The 23,796-nt window shown below is 45.2% G+C and overlaps 1 protein-coding gene across 1 annotated transcript; it reads left to right on the top strand.

Annotated features, from left to right (window-relative positions):
- The first annotated feature begins 1,002 nt into the window (after nt 1-1,002).
- LOC136626551 (uncharacterized) lies at nt 1,003-15,836 on the top strand. The gene is made up of 5 exons (XM_066601603.1): nt 1,003-1,186; nt 3,991-4,071; nt 7,875-7,991; nt 8,082-8,213; nt 15,673-15,836. Exons 1-5 carry the CDS (start codon nt 1,003-1,005, stop codon nt 15,834-15,836), a joined length of 678 nt encoding a protein of 225 aa, XP_066457700.1.
- The last annotated feature ends 7,960 nt before the right edge of the window (nt 15,837-23,796 follow it).

The following is a 23,796-nucleotide window of genomic DNA, read 5'->3' as shown; positions in this document are numbered from 1 at the left end:
TATTGATAACGTTGCGGTATGTAGCCTCTGAATATAATTTTTTTTTTTTTTCTTCCCCCTTTGTTTGTTAAAGAAGTCAGACAAGTGTGTGATTTACTTCAAAATGTTTAATACTATACTTGCTAAGCTACAAATGTGTGGTAATGCAGCGGTAATTGTACTGCTTATGTTCTGATTTGATCCAAAAAACTTATGACAGATATATATTGCAGTGTCTGCTGCCTTTTGGCCTTACATTGGAAACGCAGTACGTTATCTCTTTTATTCTGCAATGCTAATGTGTTTGAATTCTACATTACCTTCACTTGTGGTAACGGCAGTAGTTGAAAAGGCAACTACAAAATAGTATTTGCATATTTTACAGCGAAATGTGCAGAAAGTTGCATTCTAAGGTGGCCATTACGTTGTTAAATGGCGATGCTGTTTTCTTGGGAATGTGCTATGCGAACTATTAACTCCTTTGGAACCCGGATTGACATGCTGGTAAAAGCGCACCGCGTTCATTATACTACCATTGCAAAGATGTTACAGCATACTTAACATGAACCACAATATTAATCGTACTTGTGTTCGCTTGCAACATCAGTTCAGCAGCAAATTTCATGCTTTACACATAGTACGTTAAGTAAGAATTAATGGAAATCTTAACAACCGTAATGCAGCAACGTGTGTTATCACAGCACAATCTTCCATTCATGAATTAGAATGGCAAGGAACCACTGTCAGTGCACTAAAAATGTCATAGGGCCCAACGCTATCATATCGTTATGCAACGCCTGTAAATGACAATATTTTTCAGGCACAAACTGCAGGTTGTTAAGTTTTGCGAATTCACACAAACAAAAAGCACTATTGTTTATCCATATCAAGCACCTCATCTTTTCTTTGCCAATCGTTTACTAATTAATAAAATGTGTAGCCAATTCTAGTCCACGGATTGTAACGTCATGCACTTGGTTTATGTTTTATAGGTTTCTGGCAACGGGGCATTCATATGCAGGCATGAAATTTGAGTTTCATCGTGGACGCTCCACTATTTCCACAATTGTTGCTGAAACTTGCACTCTTATATGGGAGCATCTTGCTCCAATAGTAATGGCCCCTCCATCGCAGCAAGATTGGCAAGACGTTGCGAGTGCCTTATGGGAGAGGGCCAACTTTCCAAATTGTCTGGGGGCATTGGACGGTAAACATATACGTGTTCGAAAGCCTCCCCACTCTGGCTCCAGATATTTTAACTATAGGCAATTTTTTTCAGTGGTCCTTCTTGCCGTAGCCGATAGCAACTATTGCTTCCGCATAGTTGATATTGGAGCATATGGAAGTAGTGCTGATGCACGCATTTTTAGCACTTCACGAATGAGTAGGAGGCTTTCGGCTGGCTAGCTTGCCCTGCCAGAACCACGTGCGCTTCCTGGTATGACAGAGCCAGCCATTCCTTTTGTTTTTGTGGCTGATCTCGGCTTTGGCTTGTCAAACAATGTAATGCGGCCCTTTGCTCGCAGGAACATCGACACCAGGAAGCAGGTTTTTAATTATCGGCTTACACGTGCAAGGCGCTTTGTGGAGTGCGCTTTCGGGTTGCTGTGTAACCGCTGGAGGGTGCTGCACACAGCAATTCAACTGACACCTGCGCACGTGTGTGCTGTAATTAAAGCTGCCGTGGTTTTGCATAACTTATGTAGGCGTAGTAATGTTGCATGGAATGCTGTTGATGGTCAGTTTGATGTTACAAATGCAAACTTGAACCTGATTCAGTATGCAAGGCCTGCGCCAACTGCTGTGCGAGTGCGAGACACCTTTGCAAATTTTTTTATGAGTACGCATGGACACCTTCCCTGGCAGATGGATCATGTGCAGGGAGGCAGTTAAGCACGGCTATCCTAACAACATTTTTTATTTTTTAAGGCGGTCATTGGAATACGTTTAGACAAATTTGCATTAATTTCTATTTTTTAACTAAAAGGCTAGGGACTCGCAAGCGTCAAGGACCCGTGAAGTGGGTTGCGAGCTTAAGCATTATATGCCTTTCAGTTGTCCTTGTACTTCACATGCTATACGCGATGCACGGCAACAAACTGTAATGCATATCATGTGACTAATACCTCGATAAAAAAAGGCAAACAAACATTCTCGTTTTTCAATTTGTTAGAAAGCAATACTAAGCTTTACAACTATTATGGAAAAGCATAACAAAGTAAAACACCTTGCGGTATGTCCTTCCAATTTTTTCTGACAATGATAATATAACATAGATTTCGAGGAGAACAGCCAATAGCAGTTGTAAGCTATTCACTCAAGTTTAAAAGGTTCGGTTCACATCTCACAAGGACAGGACTGTAACTTTTACGCTATGTGCAGCCGCTTTCAGCTTGCAATTGTATTCTCCCTGTAACTCTGCACAGACTTGCTGCCATTACAACGCTGAATAAGAATCAACAGTTATCAATTACTGCTCTCCTACGCTTTCTGCACTCCCATAAACCTGCCTTAACCACTGTTACATTTTTCTTCTATATAATCAGTAATGCTGCCTGTGTAACTGACACAACGCAGAAACTCACATAGCTGTATACATTTTCTACATAGTGGTGTATGTGTCACACTCTAACTCTTGTTATGCATCAATAGTACCTAGCTTTTCAAAATCTTCCATTTAGACCACTGTTGTTTCCAAATTTGTGACCTCATTGCTGTGTTACCCTTCTTACTATGTCTTTAGCCTATGGTCATTACTTCTTTGTGCTTCGTAACTGTTTTTGACATTGGGAGCTCCGCACAATTAATTTTGTTGTGTCTTAAACATATTTTCACTTTAAACCAACAGAGCAATTACATCTTGAGTGTTGGTACAACAGTACGTGGAATAAGGCATGCTTCAGTTACTGGACCTGCGGCCAATCAGCTACATTGAACTGTATAGCAATCAGCTTAAATAACAAGCAACATATTTGCCACATTTCTACAGCAAAGTAAGCACCAACACTGTTGCAATTCCATATTTGTGTGTTCGTCTATTATGCATCTATAAAAATGCAATACCTTTTCAATGCAGGAGAATACATACCTATTTGCATGCTTAACTGCATTCCCTCGGCGTTCTCCATACGCCTCTCAGCACGACCTGCTTGAAAATGTAAAGTGGCTATTAACATATGTAGCTGTAGAGGAGACATACAAGGCAGCTGTGTCATTGAACTGCAGTCTTTAAGAGCGCTAATTACTGACATAGGTAGTTGTAAATGTATAAGATCACATGTATTTCACTGCCGAAAATCCGTATAAGACAAAAACTATTCCCATTGGCCAGAACGGATGTAGAAAACACACGCTACCCTTTATTAAAGGGGTTGTCCCGCGCCGAAACGGGTTTTTTTTTTTTTCAACCCCCCCCCCGTTCGGCGCGAGACAACCCCGATGCAGGGACGTACAGACAGCTTACCGGAGCGCTTACCTTGATCCCCGCGCTCCGGTGACTTCTATACTTACCTGTGAAGATGGCCGCCGGGAACCTCTTGCTCCGTGGACCGCAGCTCTTCTGTGCGGTCCACTGCCGATTCCAGCCTCCTGATTGGCTGGAATCGGCACGTGACGGGGCGGAGCTACACGGAGCCGCTCTCTGGCACGAGCGGCTCCATAGAAGACTGCAGAAGACCCGGACTGCGCAAGCGCGGCTAATTTGGCCATCGGAGGCCAAAAATTAGTCGGCACCATGGAGACGAGGACGCCAGCAACGGAGCAGGTAAGTATAAAACTTTTTATAACTTCTGTATGGCTCATAATTAATGCACAATGTATATTACAAAGTGCATTATTATGGCCATACAGAAGTGTATAGACCCACTTGCTGCCTCGGGACAACCCCTTTAAGTTAACTCTATGCAGTGTACACCGTTCTGTACCTTTCAATGACTACGTGTCTATACAGTGTTGCTGTACGGCGGCCAAGTCAAATGTGGAGTTACATAATTGTTTAATGTTAATTTCCAGCACGCAGACTGGCCAGATACAATATGATGCAACGATGGCTAATAGGTGGCAATTGGCTGCGAAGAAGTATTGCAATTGGAGGTAAGGAATTGCAATCGTTGTTGTAAAAACAAATATTTGTAAACAATGCTTATACACCTCTAAACACGTTGTTCACTCCCTTTTCACAGGTATCACACTGTAATCCAAACTACTAGTTAAGGAACCCTAATAATGCCTACATTTCCCAATGGCAATGCATTTAATGAACGGTTGTGCCAAATTTTTGTACAAATAACTTTCATAAGAAAATGACCGCGTGATAGTTTCAACGACTCGTGCACCCAAGCTCAATGTGGCCCATCAGTCGTCTGTTTGAGTCACATGAGCCCTTGATTTAGTAGTTCGTATCTAACCTTTGGTGCCTATACAGATAAAGGAGTGGTTATAGGAAAAGGATCAAATGCAGGCCCTAGGCGTTAAGCGAAAGCCTTTGTGGATGTGACAAAAATTGCTGACACCTCTGCACTACACACCGCCGATGAGCAGCGGTAAAGCTACACAAAAGACCAATGCTGGCACCGTACCGCATCAGCATTCTTTACAGCCATGCTTGTGAATACCGAACTAGCCACACACATAACACAGAGAATCTTACTTAGTGAAGCTATTTGTTGCGTTTTATCCTGCAGTGATACACGCGCCATAGCGCAGGCCTACACACAGTTGCAACATGCCAGAGTAAACTTGTGAACGTCCAACCAAACACATAAGAAACCCCAAATTGTGCTTGACATTCCCACAGGAATTCCTTCCCCAAGTTCGTTTGTATCTTGTGAATATTCGCTCGTGCGATTTTTTTTCGACTACTGCAGAGCAAATACATTCAAACATTAACATATCTTTTGCTCTTTACCACCATTACTTACCGGTTTCCCGATGACGGTTTTTGCGACGTATTTCGCGGAGTCCTGCCGGGTCTTTCCCCTTCAGGTCCGACCATTTTTTCTGCAACTGCGAGTATGACCGAACAGTGCCGTACCGACGCTGCAGTGTCTTTGTCACCTCCCTCAGGATGGAACGCTTATGTGCATTTGGACGCAGGTATGGCCCCTTTAACCCCTTCATAATCTCGACGGTCCATTATGTGAACGAAAGTCATTAACTCCCGTTTGCCCAGTGGTGAGGTGCGGCGAGCCATATTGCAAGAATCTAGCGAGCAGCGGTGTGTTTTTGCGCCAAATCTCTGGTTTCCCGCCAATGAGGGTTTTTGGCGCGATGTTGACACGCACTTCCGGGTAGGCGTCACACCCCCAACGAGAGTAAACGCCAGTAGTAGTAGCTAACACACCAAATATGCGCTGCCCTGCAAACACTTTCTAAGTATAATCGTCATTTCATCAAGGACAGGCGACTTCGAAACCGCCCATCACGCTTTCGCCGTTGGATGACATTTCGCTGAACTTGGGCACTAATGCATTGGCACTGTTCGAGACGCGCATAAGCGATGCGACAAGGTATTTTGATAATTTAAGTCGCACTTAAGCGTGCCAACATTTTGCCATTGGACCATTTCTATAAATAGAGAATCATGGTACATTAAAAGTATTTCCTGTTTTTACGTGGCTTAGCCACCTGTGCGTATGCAGAGTCAGCATAATTTTACGAACTAGTAATGGTGACTAGCAATGGTTTGCATAACGTCTCTCAGCTTTTCCGGGCACTACATCAAAACAGGTCAAAACAACGTCAAGTCATCGCTAGATAACTGAATCGCATAGAAGGTGCGGCACGAATATTTTGCAGGCCCCTTTTTCAACGGCAGCCACATTGTTCGGTCAAAAGGAACGTGGCCTTGTGGGGTTTTTTTCCTTTTTTTTTTGGACCCTTCATCTTTGTCACCTCGGGAAAAGGCCGTAAACGCGATGCAGCCAGCCATTACAAAAGTAGCCCCTTCACATTTGAAAAATACTCGATATTTTCGAAACAGCAATAGCTTTAGCATCATCGGTATGCACATACGCGAGGCAAGAGCGCTTATTTAAATGCGCAATATACTTTGTGAGTAAACATAACAACGTAATATAACAAAACATTATCATGGGTTTGTTTAATAGTGCTCCCCACTTGTTTGCAGTAATGCTAAGCTTCGGGGCGTTAACAGAGGTTGCCGTTATATTCTTTCAAATAGACGTAGTTGTGCAAAAATGATGCGAAGCGTGCGAAAACTCCTGGCATCGCAGCGCAGTCGTTTGCCCACTAAGAAACAATAGCCATTTTCCAGTTTTGTCGCGTGGAACCGCCCAAAGGGACGTGCCCTCATTAGCCCCCGCCTAAAGGGCGGGCTTTTTTTGGGCCCCCGCGTCAGTAGGAGAGCGCGGCAAACAACCGGAAATGACTGAGCCCCCCATTTCCGATGCTATTCACAAGCAAAACATGCCACCCAGAAGCGCACCCCTTGGCCACCGCGAGCTTCGCCAACTCGTCCGGATTATGGATGTCCGCGACTACGACGGTAACAGAGGTCCTTATCTGCAGCCCAATTTACACAAAAAAAAGATTCTAGCCGAGGTAGTCCGGACCCTTGAGCGCCGCTACGGAACGCGACGTAGTGTGATACAAATCCAAAAAAAATGGAGTGACATGAAACTAAAAGCACCCATCGCCTTAAAGGAGATTCGCCTGAACCTTAAAAAGCGTCAGAAAGGTAAGATTTCTCTCATTGCCCTTTATAGCCGTTGCCGTCTGTTCTCGCAACAGATAGCACCTTCCGTTTCGTTAGCTTCCGATTACCTGCGCAGCGCCAAATTCCTAAGTGCTCCTTTCTAAGGTGAATGTTTAACGAACATTCGCCCTAAGGACGCAAAGGGCTCGGCCTGTGTTCGCAAACTGCAGTAACTCCAACATGCTTGTTATTCGCAAAATGTACCGTTTTTGCCTCAGATTTATTGCATTTATTCGTAAGCATTGTTCCAAGGATATATTTTTATGTAACCATTAATTGTAACTTGCACTCAGTGCAATTTACATGCGTTATCCCGTTAGCTACAATAAAGTGGGCAAGTTTTGTCCTAACACATAGTGGCATTGTTACACAGTCTAAGGGTGCGTTCACACAAGCGTAGGCGTATTTACGTTCGCACGAGCGCAGCGTATAATCGCCGGAAAGAACGTTTTTCGCCGATCACGACCAGAGCTAGAAAGCGTATTTTCGTTTGTTCCTACTTTGCAAACTATCTTTTCGGCGATCGAATATGCGTTGGCGCGTATTTCGGTCGCATATGTTCTGTTTTTTTTTCGGGTTGCCGTTTTACTCGCCGTAAAATCGCCCGTGCGAACGAATACATTGGAAACCAATGCCTCAGATGGTCACGTTTATACGATTGGGCGCAAAAACACGCCGTTTATGCGCTCGTGTGAACGCACCCTAACTGTTAATAGTTTTGACTTAAAAAACTACAGCTCTTTGCTTTTTAAGTCAACGACGGTCTAAGGATTAATGTCGATTACATAATTGGACTACAAAAATGAAGCTTAAATTGCCACTTGCAACGTTTATGTTGCAACTATCTCTTAACACTTGGCAAAATCACATGACTTTTGCATGAAAAACAACACAATCTTAGACGACCACCAAGCTCAATTCCCAACAAAACCCTTTCTGCTACTGCTACAAACATTACACCTGTAAAAAGGGCAAATCAACCTAAGCCGACATTTACTTTTCGGGATGGCAGATTATCCCACAAATGAAAAAGGCTTGTAAACACATCCATTTTCTTTGGTGGAGTATCCTTGTTACAAAGACAATTGTTAAATACTCACCTTGACCCAGACTGCAAAATATGACTGTAATTCAAATGTTTTCCTGATTGCCACCAACATCTCTGTCATTTGCATTATAGTGGTCAGTGCGGCAGCTAACAAATCGAAGCGCAAGGCTGCGCGGCAAACGCAGCAGCAGCAATGCAGCATGCAGACACAACGTGCCCATAGGCAACATCGCAATTGGCCATCAGACGGTAAGTACTAATTTCTGATTACTTATGCTATTACAGACAGTAAGGGTTTATGTAGAGCTAGTTGTCCATTCACCAATTGCTTGTTTGCAGATTTTGTAACAACAGAACCACTCCCACAAATCAAACTTAATACTGAGAGTGACACGGCACCACCCCGCAGGGTCAACGGCACTCGTCACCAAACAACTAGCACTGATGGAATTAATTGCCCAATCAGCAGCAGTAAGTAGAGCACTGTGTTTATTGAAAGCATTGTAGTGTTCAGAAAACAATATAACGACATTAGAGATGAGCGAACGTACTCGTCTGAGCTTGATACTCGTTCGAGTATTAGCGTGTTCGAGATGCTCGTTACTCGTAACGAGTACCACGCGATGTTCGGGTTACTTTCACTTTCCTCTCTGAGACGTTAGCACGCTTTTCTGGCCAATTGAAAGACAGGGAAGGCATTACAACTTCCCCCTGCGACGTTCAAGCCCTATACCACCCCCCTGCAGTGAGTGGCTGGGGAGATCAGGTGTCACCCGAGTATAAAAATCGGCCCCTCCCGCGGCTCGCCTCAGATGCGTTGTGAGATAGCTGAGGGACAGTGGTATCGTGTTGGAGTTGCTGTAGGGAGAGTGTTAGGAGTTAGTGTAGGCTTCAAGAACCCCAACGGTCCTTCTTAGGGCCACATCTAACCATGTGCAGTAGTGTGGAGGCTGCTTTTAGCAGTGTTGCACATTTTTTTTTTTTGGTATATCGGCCGTGCAGAGCATTGCGCCCTGCAGTAATAGTCCAGGGACAGAAGTGTGGAGGCAGGGAGAGTGTTAGGAGTTAGTGTAGGCTTCAAGAACCCCAACGGTCCTTCTTAGGGCCACATCTAACCGTGTGCAGAAGTGTGGAGGCTGCTTTTAGCAGTGTTGCACATTTTTTTTTTGGGGTATATCGGCCGTGCAGAGCATTGCGCCCTGCAGTAATACTCCAGGGAGAGAATTGTGTAGGCAGGGCCAGAAGACATATATTATAGATTGAATATACGCAGTGGTCCTTTGGAAAAAAATCTTGAAAAAAAATATATTTGGCCTGCCTGTCACTGTGATCAGTGTTCTGGGTCCGTGTGTGCTGGGGGTAGTAGTTCTCCAAATAAATACGCAGCCAGCTAAGTGTTACAGCAGGCTTGCGCCAAATTATTTCCTGGCTCTGAAATCACCGGTCTGTTGCAGTTAATAAGAGTGCAACACTGCGGTTCCGTCACACAGTCCAGGGACAGAATTGTGTAGGCAGGGACAGAAGACATATATTATAGATTGAATATACGCAGTGGTCCTTTTGAAAAAAATATTTGGAAAAAATCAATTTGGCCTGCCTGTCACTGTGCTCAGTGTTCTGGGTCCGTGTCTGCTGGGGGTAGTAGTTCTCCAAATAAATACGCAGCCAGCTAAGTGTTACGGCAGGCTTGCGCCAAATTATTTCCTGGCTCTGAAATCACCGGTCTGTTGCAGTTAATAAGAGTGCAACACTGCGGTTCCGTCACACAGTCCAGGGACAGAATTGTGTAGGCAGGGACAGAAGACATATATTATAGATTGAATATACGCAGTGGTCCTTTTGAAAAAAATATTTGGAAAAAATCAATTTGGCCTGCCTGTCACTGTGCTCAGTGTTCTGGGTCCGTGTGTGCTGGGGGTAGTAGTTCTCCAAATAAATACGCAGCCAGCTAAGTGTTACGGCAGGCTTGCGCCAAATTATTTCCTGGCTCTGAAATCACCGGTCTGTTGCAGTTAATAAGAGTGCAACACTGCGGTTCCGTCACACAGTCCAGGGACAGAATTGTGTAGGCAGGGACAGAAGACATATATTATAGATTGAATATACGCAGTGGTCCTTTTGAAAAAAATATTTGGAAAAAATCTATTTGGCCTGCCTGTCACTGTGCTCAGTGTTCTGGGTCCGTGTGTGCTGGGGTTAGTAGTTCTCCAAATAAATACGCAGCCAGCTAAGTGTTACAGCAGGCTTGCGCCAAATTATTTCCTGGGGTTCCGTAAACGAAGTCAGCCTCCAACCACAGGCCAATAAGCGGCACATTTAATTACAGCGTTCTGTTTCTGCACTACTGCTAATACACCATGCTGAGGGGTAGGGGTAGGCCTATAGGACGTGGACGCAGGCGAGGACGCGGAGGCCCAAGTCAGGGTGTGGGCACAGGCCGAGCCACTGTGGTGGCCAAGGGTAGAGGCAGGGCCAGACCGAATAATCCACCAACTGTTTCCCAAAGCGCCCCCTCGCGCCATGCCACCCTGCAGAGGTCAAGGTGCTCTACGGTGTGGCAGTTTTTCACAGAGACGCCTGACGACCGACGAACAGTGGTGTGCAACCTTTGTCGCGCCAAGATCAGCTGGGGAGGCACCACCACCAGCATGTGCAGGCATATGATGGCCAAGCACCCCACAAGGTGGGACGATGTCCGTTCACCGCCTCCGGTTTGCACCACTGCCTCTCCCCCTGTGCCCCAACCTGCCACTGAGATCCAACCCCCCTTTTGAGGACACAGGCAGTACCGTCTCCTGGCCTGCACCCACACCCTCACCTCCGCTGTCCTCGGCCCCATCCAGCAATGTCTCTCAGCGTAGCGTCCAGACGTCGCTAGCGCCACTGTTTGAGCGCAAGCGCAAGTACGACGCCACGCACCCGCACGCTCAAGCGTTAAACGTGCACATTGCAAAATTGATCAGCCTAGAGATGCTGCCGTATAGGCTTGTGGAAACGGAGGCTTTCAAAAGCATGATGGCGGCGGCGGCCCCGCACTACTCGGTTCCCAGTCGCCACTACTTTTCCCGATGTGCCGTCCCAGCCCTGCACGACCACGTCTCCCGCAACATTGTACGCGCCCTCACCAACGCGGTTACTGCCAAGGTCCACTTAACAACAGACACGTGGACAAGCACAGGTGAGCAGGGCCACTATATCTCCCTGACGGCACATTGGGTGAATTTAGTGGAGGCTGGGACAGAGTCAGAGCCTGGGACCGCTCACGTCCTACCCACCCCCCGAATTGCGTGCCCCAGCTCGGTGGTGGTATCTGCGGGGGTGTATGCTTCCTCCACTAAACCCTCCTCCTCCTCCTCCTACGCAACCTCTGTCTCGCAATCAAGATGTGTCAGCAGCAGCAGCACGTCGCCAGCAGTCAGTGTCACGCGGCGTGGCAGCACCGCGGTGGACAAGCGTCAGCAGGCCGTGCTGAGACTACTCAGCTTAGGAGAGAAGAGTCACACGGCCCACGAACTGCTGCAGGGTCTGACAGAGCAGACCGACCGCTGGCTTGCGCCGCTGAGCCTCCAACCGGGCATGGTCGTGTGTGACAACGGCCGTAACCTGGTGGCGGCTCTGCAGCTTGGCAGCCTCACGCACGTGCCATGCCTGGCCCATGTCTTTAATTTGGTGATTCAGCGCTTTCTGAAAAGCTACCCCCACTTGTCATACCTGCTCGGAAAGGTGCGCCAGCTCTGCGCACATTTCCGCAAATCCCACACGCACGCTGCCACCCTGCGGACCCTGCAACATCGGTTTAATCTGCCAGTGCACCGACTGCTGTGCGACGTGCCCACACAGTGGAACTCTACGCTCCACATGTTGGCCAGACTCTATGAGCAGCGTAGAGCTATAGTGGAATACCAACTCCAACTTGCGCGGCGCAGTGGGAGTCAGCCTCCTCAATTATTTACAGAGGAGTGGGCCTGGTTGGCAGCCATCTGCCAGGTCCTTGGAAAATTTGAGGAGTCTACCCAGATGGTGAGCGGGGATGCTGCAATCATTAGCGTCACCATTCCTCTGCTATGCCTCTTGAGAAGTTCCCTGCAAAGCATAAAGGCAGACGCTTTGGAATCAGAAACGGAGGCGGGGGAAGACAGTATGTCGCTGGATAGTCAGAGCAACCTCATGTCTATATCTCAGCGCGTTGAGGAGGAGGGGGAGGAGCATGAGAAGGAGGGGGAAGAGACAGCTTGGCCCACTGCTGAGGGTACAGATGCAGCTTGCCTGTCATCCTTTCAGTGTGTATGGCCAGAGGAGGAGGAGGAGGAGGAGGAGGAGGAGGAGGGTCCTGAAAGTTGCGTACAGGTACCCTGGCACACATGGCTGACTTCATGTTAGGATGCCTTTCTCGTGACCCTCGCGTTACACGCATTCTGGCCACTATGGATTACTGGGTGTACACACTGCTCGATCCACGGTATAAGGAGAGCCTTTGCACTCTCATTCCCGAAGAGGAAAGGGGTTTGAGAATGATGCTATACCACAGGGCGCTGGTGGACAAACTGATGGTAAACTTCCCATCCGACAGCGCTAGTGGCAGAAGGCGCAGTTCCGAGGGCCAGGTAGCAGGGGAGGCGTAGAGATCAGGCAGCATGTACAGCACAGGCAGGGCAACACTCTCTAAGGCCTTTGACAGCTTTATGGCTCCCCAGCAAGACTGTGTCACACCTCCCCAGTCAAGGCTGAGTTGGCGGGAGCACTGTAAAAGGATGGTGAGGGAGTACGTAGCCGATTCAGGACCGTCCTCGGTGACGCCTCTGCCTCCTACAACTACTGGGTGTTAAAGCTGGACTCGTGGCCTGAACTCGCGCTGTATGCCCTGGAGGTGCTTGCTTGTCCTGCGGCTAGCGTCTTATCAGAGAGTGTGTTTAGTGTGGCTGGGGGAATCATCACGGATAAGCGTACCCGCCTGTCAACCGACAGTGCTGACAGGCTTACACTCATCAAGATGAACAAAGCCTGGATTTCCCCAGACTTCTCTTCTCCACCAGCGGACAGCAGCGATACCTAAGCAATACGTAGGCTGCACCCGCGGATGGAAGCATCGTTCTCTATCACCATCCAAAACAGGGACCTTTTCGCTTCATCTATCTGTGTATAATATTCCTCCTCCTCCTTCTGCTCCTCCTCCTGAAACCTCACATAATCACGCCGAATGGGCAATTTTTCTTAGGCCCACAAGGCTCAGTCATATAATTTTTCTAAACAATTTTTATACGTTTCAATGCTCATTAAAGCGTTGAAACTTTCACCTGAACCAATTTTTATTTTAACTGGGCTGTCTCCAGGCCTAGTTACAAATTAAGCCACATTAACCAAAGCGATTAATGGGTTTCACCTGCCCTCTTGGTTGGGCATGGGCAATTTTTCAGAGGTACATTAGTACTGTTGATACAGCAATTTTTGTGGGCCCTCGCCTACAGTGTAATCAAATTAATTTTTAGCCCACCTGCATTAAAGCTGACATTACCTCAGCTGTGCTGGGCACTGCAATGGGATATATTTATGTACCGCCAGTGGGTTCCAGGGAGCCACCCATGCTGTCGGTCCACACGGAGTTGTAACTGCATGTGTCCACTTCTAAAGAACCCCAGTCTGACTGGGGCATGCAGACACCTTAACAGAATGAATAGTGTGTGGCACATAGGTTCCCCATTGCTATGCCCACGTGTGCAGCTCCAGATGGAGGTGGCACAGGATTGGATTTCTCATTGCTTCTGTACAGCATTGTGGGCTATCGCCCGGCCACTTTTAAAGAGGGTCGCTGCCTAGCCGTGCCAACCCTCTGCAGTGTGTGCCTGCTTTTCCTGTGGCAGACGCACTTATAAATAGACATGAGGGTGGCGTGGCATGAGGGCAGCTGAAGGCTGGGCAGGGACAGTTTGGTGTGCGCTCTGGAGACTGGGTCGTGGGGGCAGGGATTTGGCAGCATGTAACCCAGGAGAAGTGGCAGCGGAGTGTCATGCAGGCAGTGATTGTGCTTTGTTGGAGGTAGTGTGGTGCTTAGCTAAGGTATGCATTGCTAATGAGGGCTTTTCAGATGTAAAAGTTGTTGGGGGGGGGCACTCTTGCTGCTATTGTGGCTTAATAGTGGGACCTGTGAACTTGAGATGCAGCCCAACATGTAGCCCCTCGCCTGCCCTATCCGTTGCTGTGTCGTTCCCATCCAATTCTTGAATTACCACGATTTTCACAAATGAAAACCTTAGCGAGCATCGGCGATATACAAAAATGCTCGGGTCGCCCATTGACTTCAATGGGGTTCGTTACTCAAAACGAACCCTCGAGCATCGCGGAAAATTCGTCTCGAGTAACGAGCACCCGAGCATTTTGGTGCTCGCTCATCTCTAAACGACATCCTTGCGAGTGCTTTGTAATTTACATTATGTTTGCAAACTCCAAAAAAAAAAAAAAAAAAGGACAACACATCTGCTTCCGGTCACACTCCTTAGGGGTTCTATACCTCTTTCATGCAATGCGGGATGGCAATAAAAGTGACTTTCTGTTCACTATTACCTAAAAGAATGGAATGTTGGTCTTACATTTAGGGCAATTGTCTAACTAACGACACTTTCAGAAACTGTACAAATGCTTGCGACGAGTGAGTTCCTTCCCTTTTCCTCAAGACCACTGAAGTCTCCATGTCATTCCATGTAAATATGTGGACAGCGACCATTAAACAAAATTGAAGCCACAAATTTCATAACTGGCTCCATCCATTTGCACGCTCCCACTCACAGTGCCTTTGTTGCATTTGCACCTCTAGAGCATGGTTCCTACATTAACGGAGTGATAAGCAGTAAAATAGTTGGGTGTTACTTTTTCCCATCAACGCTTGAATGAAACCTACATTTTTTAAAAGGAATACGTGGATTTGATTTTTTATTTTTTTTTTTGGGTTCATTAGACACGAAATACATTTTATACTCCAACGCTCTCTGTTTCTCAGCAAACATCCGACAACGTATCATATTGAAGACTAAAATGTAGACATATGTTATTCAGAGAGAAACAAATGCACTTGATAACTGTCACTACAGTATGTTGCTGCAAGATCAAACACATGCAAACCCTGTGCCGCTGAACGCCAATCCTGGATGATGCAATAAACTTGACTTCTTACTGCGAGTCTGGCAATAGCTGCAGCAATAACGTTATTTTGTGTTGGTGGTGCAGCAATAAAGCTTTAAGAACATTTTCAAAATTTTAAGGGAGGAGAATAAGCAGATGTAATGAGCAAGCCACAGATTGTAGCTCAGCGTTCCTGTAGTTTACTAAAGATTTTGCGTCTTGTTTCAATGCTACGTTGCGGCTGTGTCGACTTGCAAAAAAACGTATAGTTCAGAATAACACGACAATTTGTCCACCCAATGCACTGCATTACAAATTACGCGCAGCATGGAGCATTTGGTAGTGCTGTATAAAAATTGTCTTCGGCCAAAATTCACTAACACTTGGTCCACTTGCATAACCATGCCCAATGCCTTTTTGTAACCCTTGCAATCCAAATATCTGCACACTGTATTTCTAGATGTCTTGTCTCAGTTGCAGCTTTTTACTGCACAGCCCCTTACAGGGCTGTCCTTAGCCTTGAATGAGTATTACAAATGGACGGATGCACTATGGACTTGCGCATTGCAGCATTGGCACTGCAACCTCAGTGTATATTCGCTCTGCTCTGCGGTCCAGTAATGTTTTGCACCAAGCTGCAGCCCAGTACAGAGTAAGCAGCATTGCCACTTGGCAGTAACATTTACGAAAACAGTGCTGTACCATTCAGTATGCTAACACAGTCGCGGGCTATGGAAATGTAATCTAATTTTATGTACAGGTAGCCGTTCACAAAGTTTATCAACAACTCATCCTTGAATTTCTCTTTCTTCTTCAGCCAACACTGTTCAAGCTGATGCCGAAGGAGCAGAGCGACTACGGAGCCTCATAGTGTCATGCACTGCAATGTTACTAACGCAGCAGAGGTTAATAAATACTGTATTTGAGCGGCTGTATGACATAGAGGAGTGGCGGCAAGAAGCGGTTGGGACATGGCTGTAAAATGCATTTTGTATGCAAAACTCTGCATTCACTATTGCCTTTATTGTTGCTACGTTCTGCAATAATGTTTGCTTAGTTAAGTAGCATCGTTGTGTTAAATATTGTGGATGTACTGAGCCTAAGCTAATGTTTAGCTTATGGATTTGCACTGGATCCCAGGGCAAATCGGGTAATAGAAACATATGTTTTTAGACTGTGTGTTACAGAAAATTTTTGTTGGTCGCTGTGCGATACTGTTTATTCATGTTGAATGAAACGTTTGTGGTATGTCGGACGTACAACACTTGTACATTAATAAAAGTGCTATGTAATGCTGCCGTTGCGCTTATTCTTCTTGCTATGGACACTATGTGCGATGTTTATGTACCACAGTTTACTCTGAGGTTTCTGATAGTTGTATTGTTTGCATCATTGAAGACTACCAAGGGCCACGAAACGTTTATTTGGCCCCTTTAGACAAGCGTGCTGTATCCGGTGTTGAGCATTTAGCGCCGCGATTTAAGAATGGACCGCCTGCATAGGCGGTTGCATACTCACCCGTGTACGTCTGCCTATACTCTTACCTTTTTTGCCTGTTGGGCAGTGGTTCGCTTATCAGACCGGAGGCCGCGGGCGTGCAAGTGTGGTTTCATTGTGATGCTCTGTGAAACCCGCCCAAAACAAAAGGGATGCTCCGGTTTGTATGGGCCGCGGTGAATGTGTGTACTAACCACCAACGCCTGCCTGCAGCGGAGTGCGTATTGTTATGCACAGCAATTCATGTTTTGCACTGAGTGAATCACGCCACAGAATTTTCCGGCCGGGTACAGCCTGCCTTACACTCTCATAGCTTGCAGACCACCGACAAACGGGGAAGCAAAATGAGTAAAACATCTCACCCAATGACAACAGTGCTACTAATATTAACTGTATAAAGGCAACCCTGATGAACAACGGGCGTGTCTTAGAAATATACTGCAAAGAGTCATTATAGTCATCTAAGATTTATGTTGCGCCACTGCAACATATGTTGGCTCTACCAAAGTGTGATTACGTGAACAACCTTCCACAGACTGTGGCCAAGTTATGTTTCAATGCATTTTTTTTTTTTTTGGGACTATGTTTCTGTTAAAGGGGAAAAGTATAGTAAGACAGCGTTTCAAAAGCTCCTACAAGGGGAGTATACCTTGTGACCTATGCAAGCATTCTGTTTTAGTTGTTAATAATAAACAGAATATCACCTTTCGGACCATTGTTTCAGTGATGAGATGTGATACTGCCATGTCTAGCTGAGAATGCCAAACCAACATGCATGCTCATTGAACGGTCTAGAGCAGACCTGGGCAAAGCACGGCCCGCGGGCCACATCCGGCCCGCTGAATAGCTCGGACCGGCCCGCAAAGAGTCCGGTGTCAGCAACGGGAAGCAGCTAATTCTCGGTATGTAGCCCCGCCCCCGACCCACCTCTCCCCATTGCAAATAGTGCAGGGGGGCGGAGAGGAGGCAGAGAGGGGGCGGGAGCTCAGTTCCTGCTCCTGGGCTCTTCCAGTCTCCCCCCCCCCCTGCACATGAGGACAACGTATATCGGCTCGGCGTGAAAACCGAGCCGATATACGTTCGTCTGAATGCAGCCTCAAAGGGGTCTTTCAGGGAAATACTATTAACCCCTTAACGACCAATGACGTACCTGGTACGTCATGGAGCGTCGGGGTATGTATGAAGAGAGGTTGCGATGCAAACGTTCCTTTTTTTTTTGGCCCAATGTATTTGTGGGTCGATCCATGCAATCATGAAATGCTACATACTTTTTATTGAACAGAGAGTGTGTTAATAGAATATTATCCCTCTAGATGACACAGGCGAAATAAAACTATAATGTTTTTTTTTGGTTGTGGTTTTTTTAATGAAGATTTATATGCGTTAGCTTCGTTTAACATAATAACTACATTTGTTTTTTCCTAAACATATTAGTTACTTACAGTGTTGAAAATGAATGAGAATCAATAAAAATCATCTTTCAGTGCAATATTAAAAGCATACGACACAACGAAAGGGTAACACTTGCAATAGGGAGTTGAATACAAAGCACCCCGGTGGAGTGTCTTGAGAAATAATAGTACCCCCTTCTGACAACCTGCTTATAGCTTTCTTTTTCGTGCCTTCAAGCATATAAATGGAAAGTTCATAGAAAAGCCAATGTGTTGACTTAATTGTCATTGGATTCCGAAGCAGAATCAAAGGGTCGGGCACTGTGCCGGAAAAAGTGGTGCTTCTTCAAAGAGGATTTCTGCAACACTTTGGAACGATGCACTTCTCCCGACTGTAAACTTTTGCTCCCATCCTCATTTTGTGGAGCACATGCAGATGGTCTTTGTTGTATGGCACTTTGAACTCGTGCTATTCCGGGAGAGCAAGCTGGCCTGCCGGTACTAGTGCTAGGCATGACAGTGGGTAGTTTCTTGGAAGCAACTCTACTATATGAAATATCGTCATCACTGGAAGTTGTCTCCCAGCCATGTCGTGCTTGGATGACAGCGGATGATTGGGTTGCAGCTTTACTTTGCAATTTTATGCGTGGCGGAGTTGCCCAAACAAAAGAGTCTTCCATTCCTTTGGGAGTGATGATTGGGGTTTCTGTTTGAGCATTTGGCAATTGAAGTTGCAGTTCTGTGTTTGTATTAGGAAGCATTGCTGTTGTGCAGGAATTGTCAGCGCAGCTTGGGTTAGGTTGTGTTGCAGGTGTTGGCACACTTTGAAGTGGCTCCAACACAGGCACGCTACTCTGTGGTATACCGCTGGGTGGTTGTGGTAGCGGCGACATGAGACGCTCCAAGAAAGGCGAGTAGTCAGACACTGGCTCTGCCCCGTGCTCAGACGTGTTGACAGGTCTCATATTCTGGTAAGATGAATAGCTACCCCGACTGGGGTAACGTCCGCGGCCGTGGAGACTCCATTGAGCCAGCAACCAAAAGCACTCCTCGGTGGGGTTAGGCCCTATTGCTGACTCAAATAGAGTCTCCACGGCCACTTTCATCTTTGGAACCAGATGCGGTGGGAGAGCGCGGAAACTGTGCACCAAAGATGCGCAATAGTGCTCTGCCCAGTCCGTGCCCTCCCGCCCATGCAGTTACCTACAACTGCATGGTCAACACGTGAGCACGGGGACAGATGGCCAGGCGTCTGGCTCACTCGCACAGGATCAGTCTCCAGTCCCTGCTCTCCACCGTCACGAATCGGTCCCCGAGGTTCAGAATCGGAACTCACGGCTGAACGACTAGCTGCGCGCCTTGTCTGATCACGTTGGACATTGGTTTGAGTCCTACTGCGCTCCAAGGGGCGAGCATCCTCCTCCACTGCGGAAGCGGAGTCCAGTGCCCCGGGCTAATTGGTTGAAACACTTTTGAAGAACAGAAAGGATAATAATAGTTAGAGTCAAGATGAGACAAGTCGATGTACAAATAACTGTGTTGTTAATGTGTACTCGTGCCTCATTGCAGGTGACCAATTAGCACCTTTTTTCTTTTTCAGCCCTTTTACATGTAAAAAAAACACTTTGTGTCAGTAAATGCAAAAAAAGATAATGTAAAAAATTAGTTGCATTACTGGTCCTGCTAATGTATTTTTGCACAAACGCAATGGGCGAAAGAATGTTCTAATCACGATGGCGTTGACAGTGTAGTGTTTAATAAGATGCAAGCAAGTCCAGATTGAATTCCGAAGAATACTGATTGTGGGACATTTAATAGGCAATGCCATTTCACCACCCGCGTAGATTTATTGCCATTTTGTAAATGCATTTGAATGTAGCGGCTAGCATTACAATTCTGAGTGCCCTAACCCTATACAAAACATAGTAAATATTTTTAATGCTAGCAAATACTAAATATTCACATTCCTAATGCAGTCTAATTTCGATACTGCAATGCAAAGTGTAGTAGAAAGTATTGTGTTACAATGTATAACTGCAGTGTACACCCGGAGCTATAGTACTTAACATTGTGCTTAATTATGACTGAGATAGTATATTTGTAGCCTTACGGCTAGTATTACAGTGCATTTCTTTAAACCAAGATAACGCTATCTTTATCACAAATGGTGTTTGGCAACAACTAGAAAGGTGGGAAAAAAAACAAAAAACAACTGCATCTCCAGGCTGGCCTCCATTGCAATTGCAGTTTCTGGGTTAAAAAACCTACAGAAATGCATGGCTTTAGTCATTTTAATGGTTCAAAACTAAAAAAGGCATTATTGCAGAACAACTTAGGAGAAGTGGAGTGGACAATCAAGCGCAGAGAAGTAAAAACAGAACATGCAATTGCGTAAAAGCAGCCATGCTCATAGGTGGTAAATTCTGGCGACGAAAGTAGTGTTGTGCAGAAGAGTTTTGTTGGCCCGTCAATGTAGAAAAAGTTGGCGCTTTTAGCTATGTACTTATGTTTAATAATGTATTGTTTTGTGTAGCTTCCTGGTCTTAATTGCAGCAAACTATTCCTTTGGATTGCTAAATGGTTGGCTTTGGAATACTAATGCTAATGAGGTGAAACTATAGTGGCATTGACGCTTTAGACATTTCCAAATCCCAAACTAGTTTGGTTACAGCTGAACGGCAGAAGCACATATTTCTAGGTCCTATCCATCGACTATATGCTGATGTGTTACTGTAACAATGACTACTTGTGTGTGTCTCTGACACCAACCCTTTTTAAGGTATTGCACTGTAACAACCATTGCCACGTGACAGTATGCTGACTTGGCACAGTGCTTTGTGAAAGTAAAACTGTCTGTACTGCTCGAGGCACCGCAATTGTGTGAGAAAATATTTCGCGTTTGTGGTGTATAAATTTTAAAGGCATTCCGTGCCATCATCCCTCTCTAGCCAAAGTATAGCAGAAATGTTGTAGTCCTGCAGCGACATTGACAACATGATTAAAGCTTGATCCCTTGTATAACAGTATGTGTCTTTTGGATTTCCCCAAACATTCTGCGCTAAGCTCATCTCTGAGAAGAGTGTTGGTGGTACCACAGCCCTTAGCCAGCGGAGTGGAGAGCAAAAAAGGTTAAGATGCATGAGCACCTGGGCAAAATGGTTAGTAAAAGGCCTTCGTAATTGAAATACGAAATGAGAAGTGATTGGTGCACAATTACATGGCATTGTAGATAGATTTATTAGTGAGGTGTTCAAGCGCACCTAAACTAGTGTGCAGTGCTAAAAAACGGACTGCAACTAAGCATTTTGAGATATGCAAAAGCGCTGGCAAAATGGCCGCTTAGACATTATCACTACGTGCAATTGACATTTGTGTTTTGAACCCGGCAAAGGAGCGTTAGCCTTTGGAGAGTGGTTATGTTTTTTTTGGAAAATATAATAACTTGTTAACTATTGGCGTTGCTAAGAATTATTTAAAGGAAAAAAAGAAAAAAGAAAAAAAAAAAAATCTCCTCGCCGCCATGAGCAGACTCCCACAGCCACACATGTTGATATAAGTCTTTGGTAATGCCATGGTGACTGTCTTTAATAGCGGTTAACCCAAGTTGACACATTTGAGCCATTACAAGTAAAGTTTTGGATGATTGTGGTCAATTGGTATGTTACTACTGCTCAATTTCGTTACGCTGTCTTCATTAGCTTGTAAAGTAATTGTCAACAGGCAGAAATGAGAACTACTGTTCGCACAAGTGCATGTTGCAATAAAATTTAAATACTGCGACAGCTGCGTGGGTGGAAGGGAGTGTGTGAAAGAAGTGATTCACGGTTCGGCATAAGAATGTAACATTGTGCCAACATAGTTCAGGGAAAAAATGGGAAAGAACAGAAAAAAAAAAAAGAGTTTGCCCATATGAAATGTACATCCCAATGCAAAATGACATACTGACTTTGCCTTGGTGTCGCAGATATCCAGTGTATTGGACTGAGTATAAGGGACATACAGTTACAACAGTGTTAGTACAAACTTACGGTCCGACATCCATCAGAATGTCCAGAAACCCCAACAGGTGAGAAAACTTATAGCGCTTCTTGATACGCTGCTCGCCACATTGGGTCTGCCTACCTTCGCGTCTATACTGGTCGCGGGCAGACTTCCAGTTTCTCTGGACGGTGGCTACTGCAGAGATAGCAAACAAAAAAAACAACACATCAATATGTAAGCTACCTATGGCAAGGACCTGCTGAGTTCACCTTTGGTTGCACACGTATTAATCATGATTGGGAAGTAAACAAGCGCAAATGCTAAAGGTATTAGCTTCCATCTTGTACTGCTGCCACAGCTTTGACAGCACCTATTTATTGTACAAAGTACATATATGCGTGAAATCGCAAACTACGCGCAGCATGAGCATGCATTTCGAATTCGCAAGAGCTTAGAGGGGAAACACCGTGAGAACAAAGACTACATTATAGTGCTGTAAATGTAAAAATTAAAAGAAACTTACGCCAACATTTCGCTTTGCATCGTGTAGTTATCGCGTACAGCTAATGTACGAGATGTTTGAACGCATCCGTAAATCGCTCTTTCTTCGTAAGATTTCCAAATCAACAACGGCGAGAGCAATGCATTCACACACTTCAATATACGTATTAGCAATGCGACCACGTAGCAATGTAATGACTGTAGAATTATGAATTTGCATTGTTGTGTACGCAACAGCTAGTAACTATTGTAGGATTATGTTTGGTTGTAAGTCTTTCCTCATAACTTTTCCGTTACAGCTCCTGTCTTTGATATTTTTACGAATTGTACATTGGTGGAAAATGTTCTGTAACGATTCATAGTCGACCGCTGGACACATTTTTTGACACAACCACAAACACACAAATTTAAAGGCCTTGTCTTCGCTTCCTGATGAAATAGAAAGCAGCGAGCGCAGTTGCCCATTTACGTGTGACTTTTGGGAATGAAGCAACATTGTTTGTTGCAAGTGTGAGGATCGCGCACAAACATTTTTGGAACAAGGGGAAGCGATGTGTGTGTGTGAAAGCCATGGACTCCATGGCTTAGCTGGTAAATCAACGGATAAATTCTGGCTGCTATATATAGTTGTATGTGCCATTGTTTGACAAAGATGTTATTTGCAATGGATTGTACCGATATTTCGTAAGTGCTGCTAAAGGTGACGTATTCAAACATTTTTGTCCTTTCATCAGTTCTTTACATACAAATTTTTTGTGGAAGATTAGGCAACAATGACATTGAAATGACAAGTCGTCTTGTTTGGCAACAATGATAAGTCCTGTATTGGAGTATGTGGAGGCAATGAGGAAGAGTATAAGCATTGCTAAAATGTGAAGGCGCAATACCCCACTATCATACAAGGAACGTATTGTGATTGGGTAGTACTGTTTTGTAGACAGTAAAGCATGATAAAAAACAGCTTAAAAAAAAACCAACACATTGCAATAGATTTTTCCTAAATGCTTATTTTTGGGTAACACCAACAAAGGACAGTAGTTACAACACTGTTACTTGCATCAGTAAGCGTTAGTAATTGGAAACGTGAATGTTTGCATCATTAAACAAATATTGGCAACATAAATTACAGCAGAATTACAACTGTACAATTGAATAGATTAAAATAAAGGGAAAAACAAAAAAACCCTCAAGATGTCCCTTGGAAATTCTGTAATACTTTTGATACTTCAAGTGTTGTATTACATTGCTACATTGCAAAATACAAAAAGGGCTAATGCCTTTATTGAAAGTTGGGACAATGTAAAGGAAAAAAATTACGTTTGGCTAATATCACTATCTGATTCAGTGGAAGGTTGGGGAAGGGGCCGAAGCTTTGTTTTGCGTGAGTGCAAGGCTGTAAATGAGTCCAAGCGTTGCAGTGCCCCACTAGTTCCCATGCTTGGTACTACACGGTTTTGCCCCGAAAGCTCAGCAGCCCTTTTTGTTGGAGCAGTTGTACGTCTTGGAGACGTTGGCGAGTTTGTAAGCCAACCAGAACCACTTTCAGCCATGGAAGATGGCCGTTTGGGTGC

Source organism: Eleutherodactylus coqui, chromosome 4 (assembly GCF_035609145.1).
Source record: "Eleutherodactylus coqui strain aEleCoq1 chromosome 4, aEleCoq1.hap1, whole genome shotgun sequence".
In the NCBI taxonomy this organism is placed as follows: Eukaryota; Metazoa; Chordata; class Amphibia; order Anura; family Eleutherodactylidae; genus Eleutherodactylus; species Eleutherodactylus coqui.
Note: the sequence above shows the minus strand (reverse complement) of the source record. Positions and strands in the feature narration are given on the sequence as shown.

Coding starts and splice junctions, on each gene's coding strand:
- LOC136626551 (XM_066601603.1), top strand. CDS start 1,003: ATGAAATTTGAGTTTCATCGTGGACGCTCCACTATTTCCACAATTGTT. Junction 4,072..7,874: donor AAGAAGTATTGCAATTGGAG/GTAAGGAATTGC, acceptor TTTGCATTATAG/TGGTCAGTGCGGCAGCTAAC. Junction 8,214..15,672: donor TAATTGCCCAATCAGCAGCA/GTAAGTAGAGCA, acceptor TTTCTTCTTCAG/CCAACACTGTTCAAGCTGAT.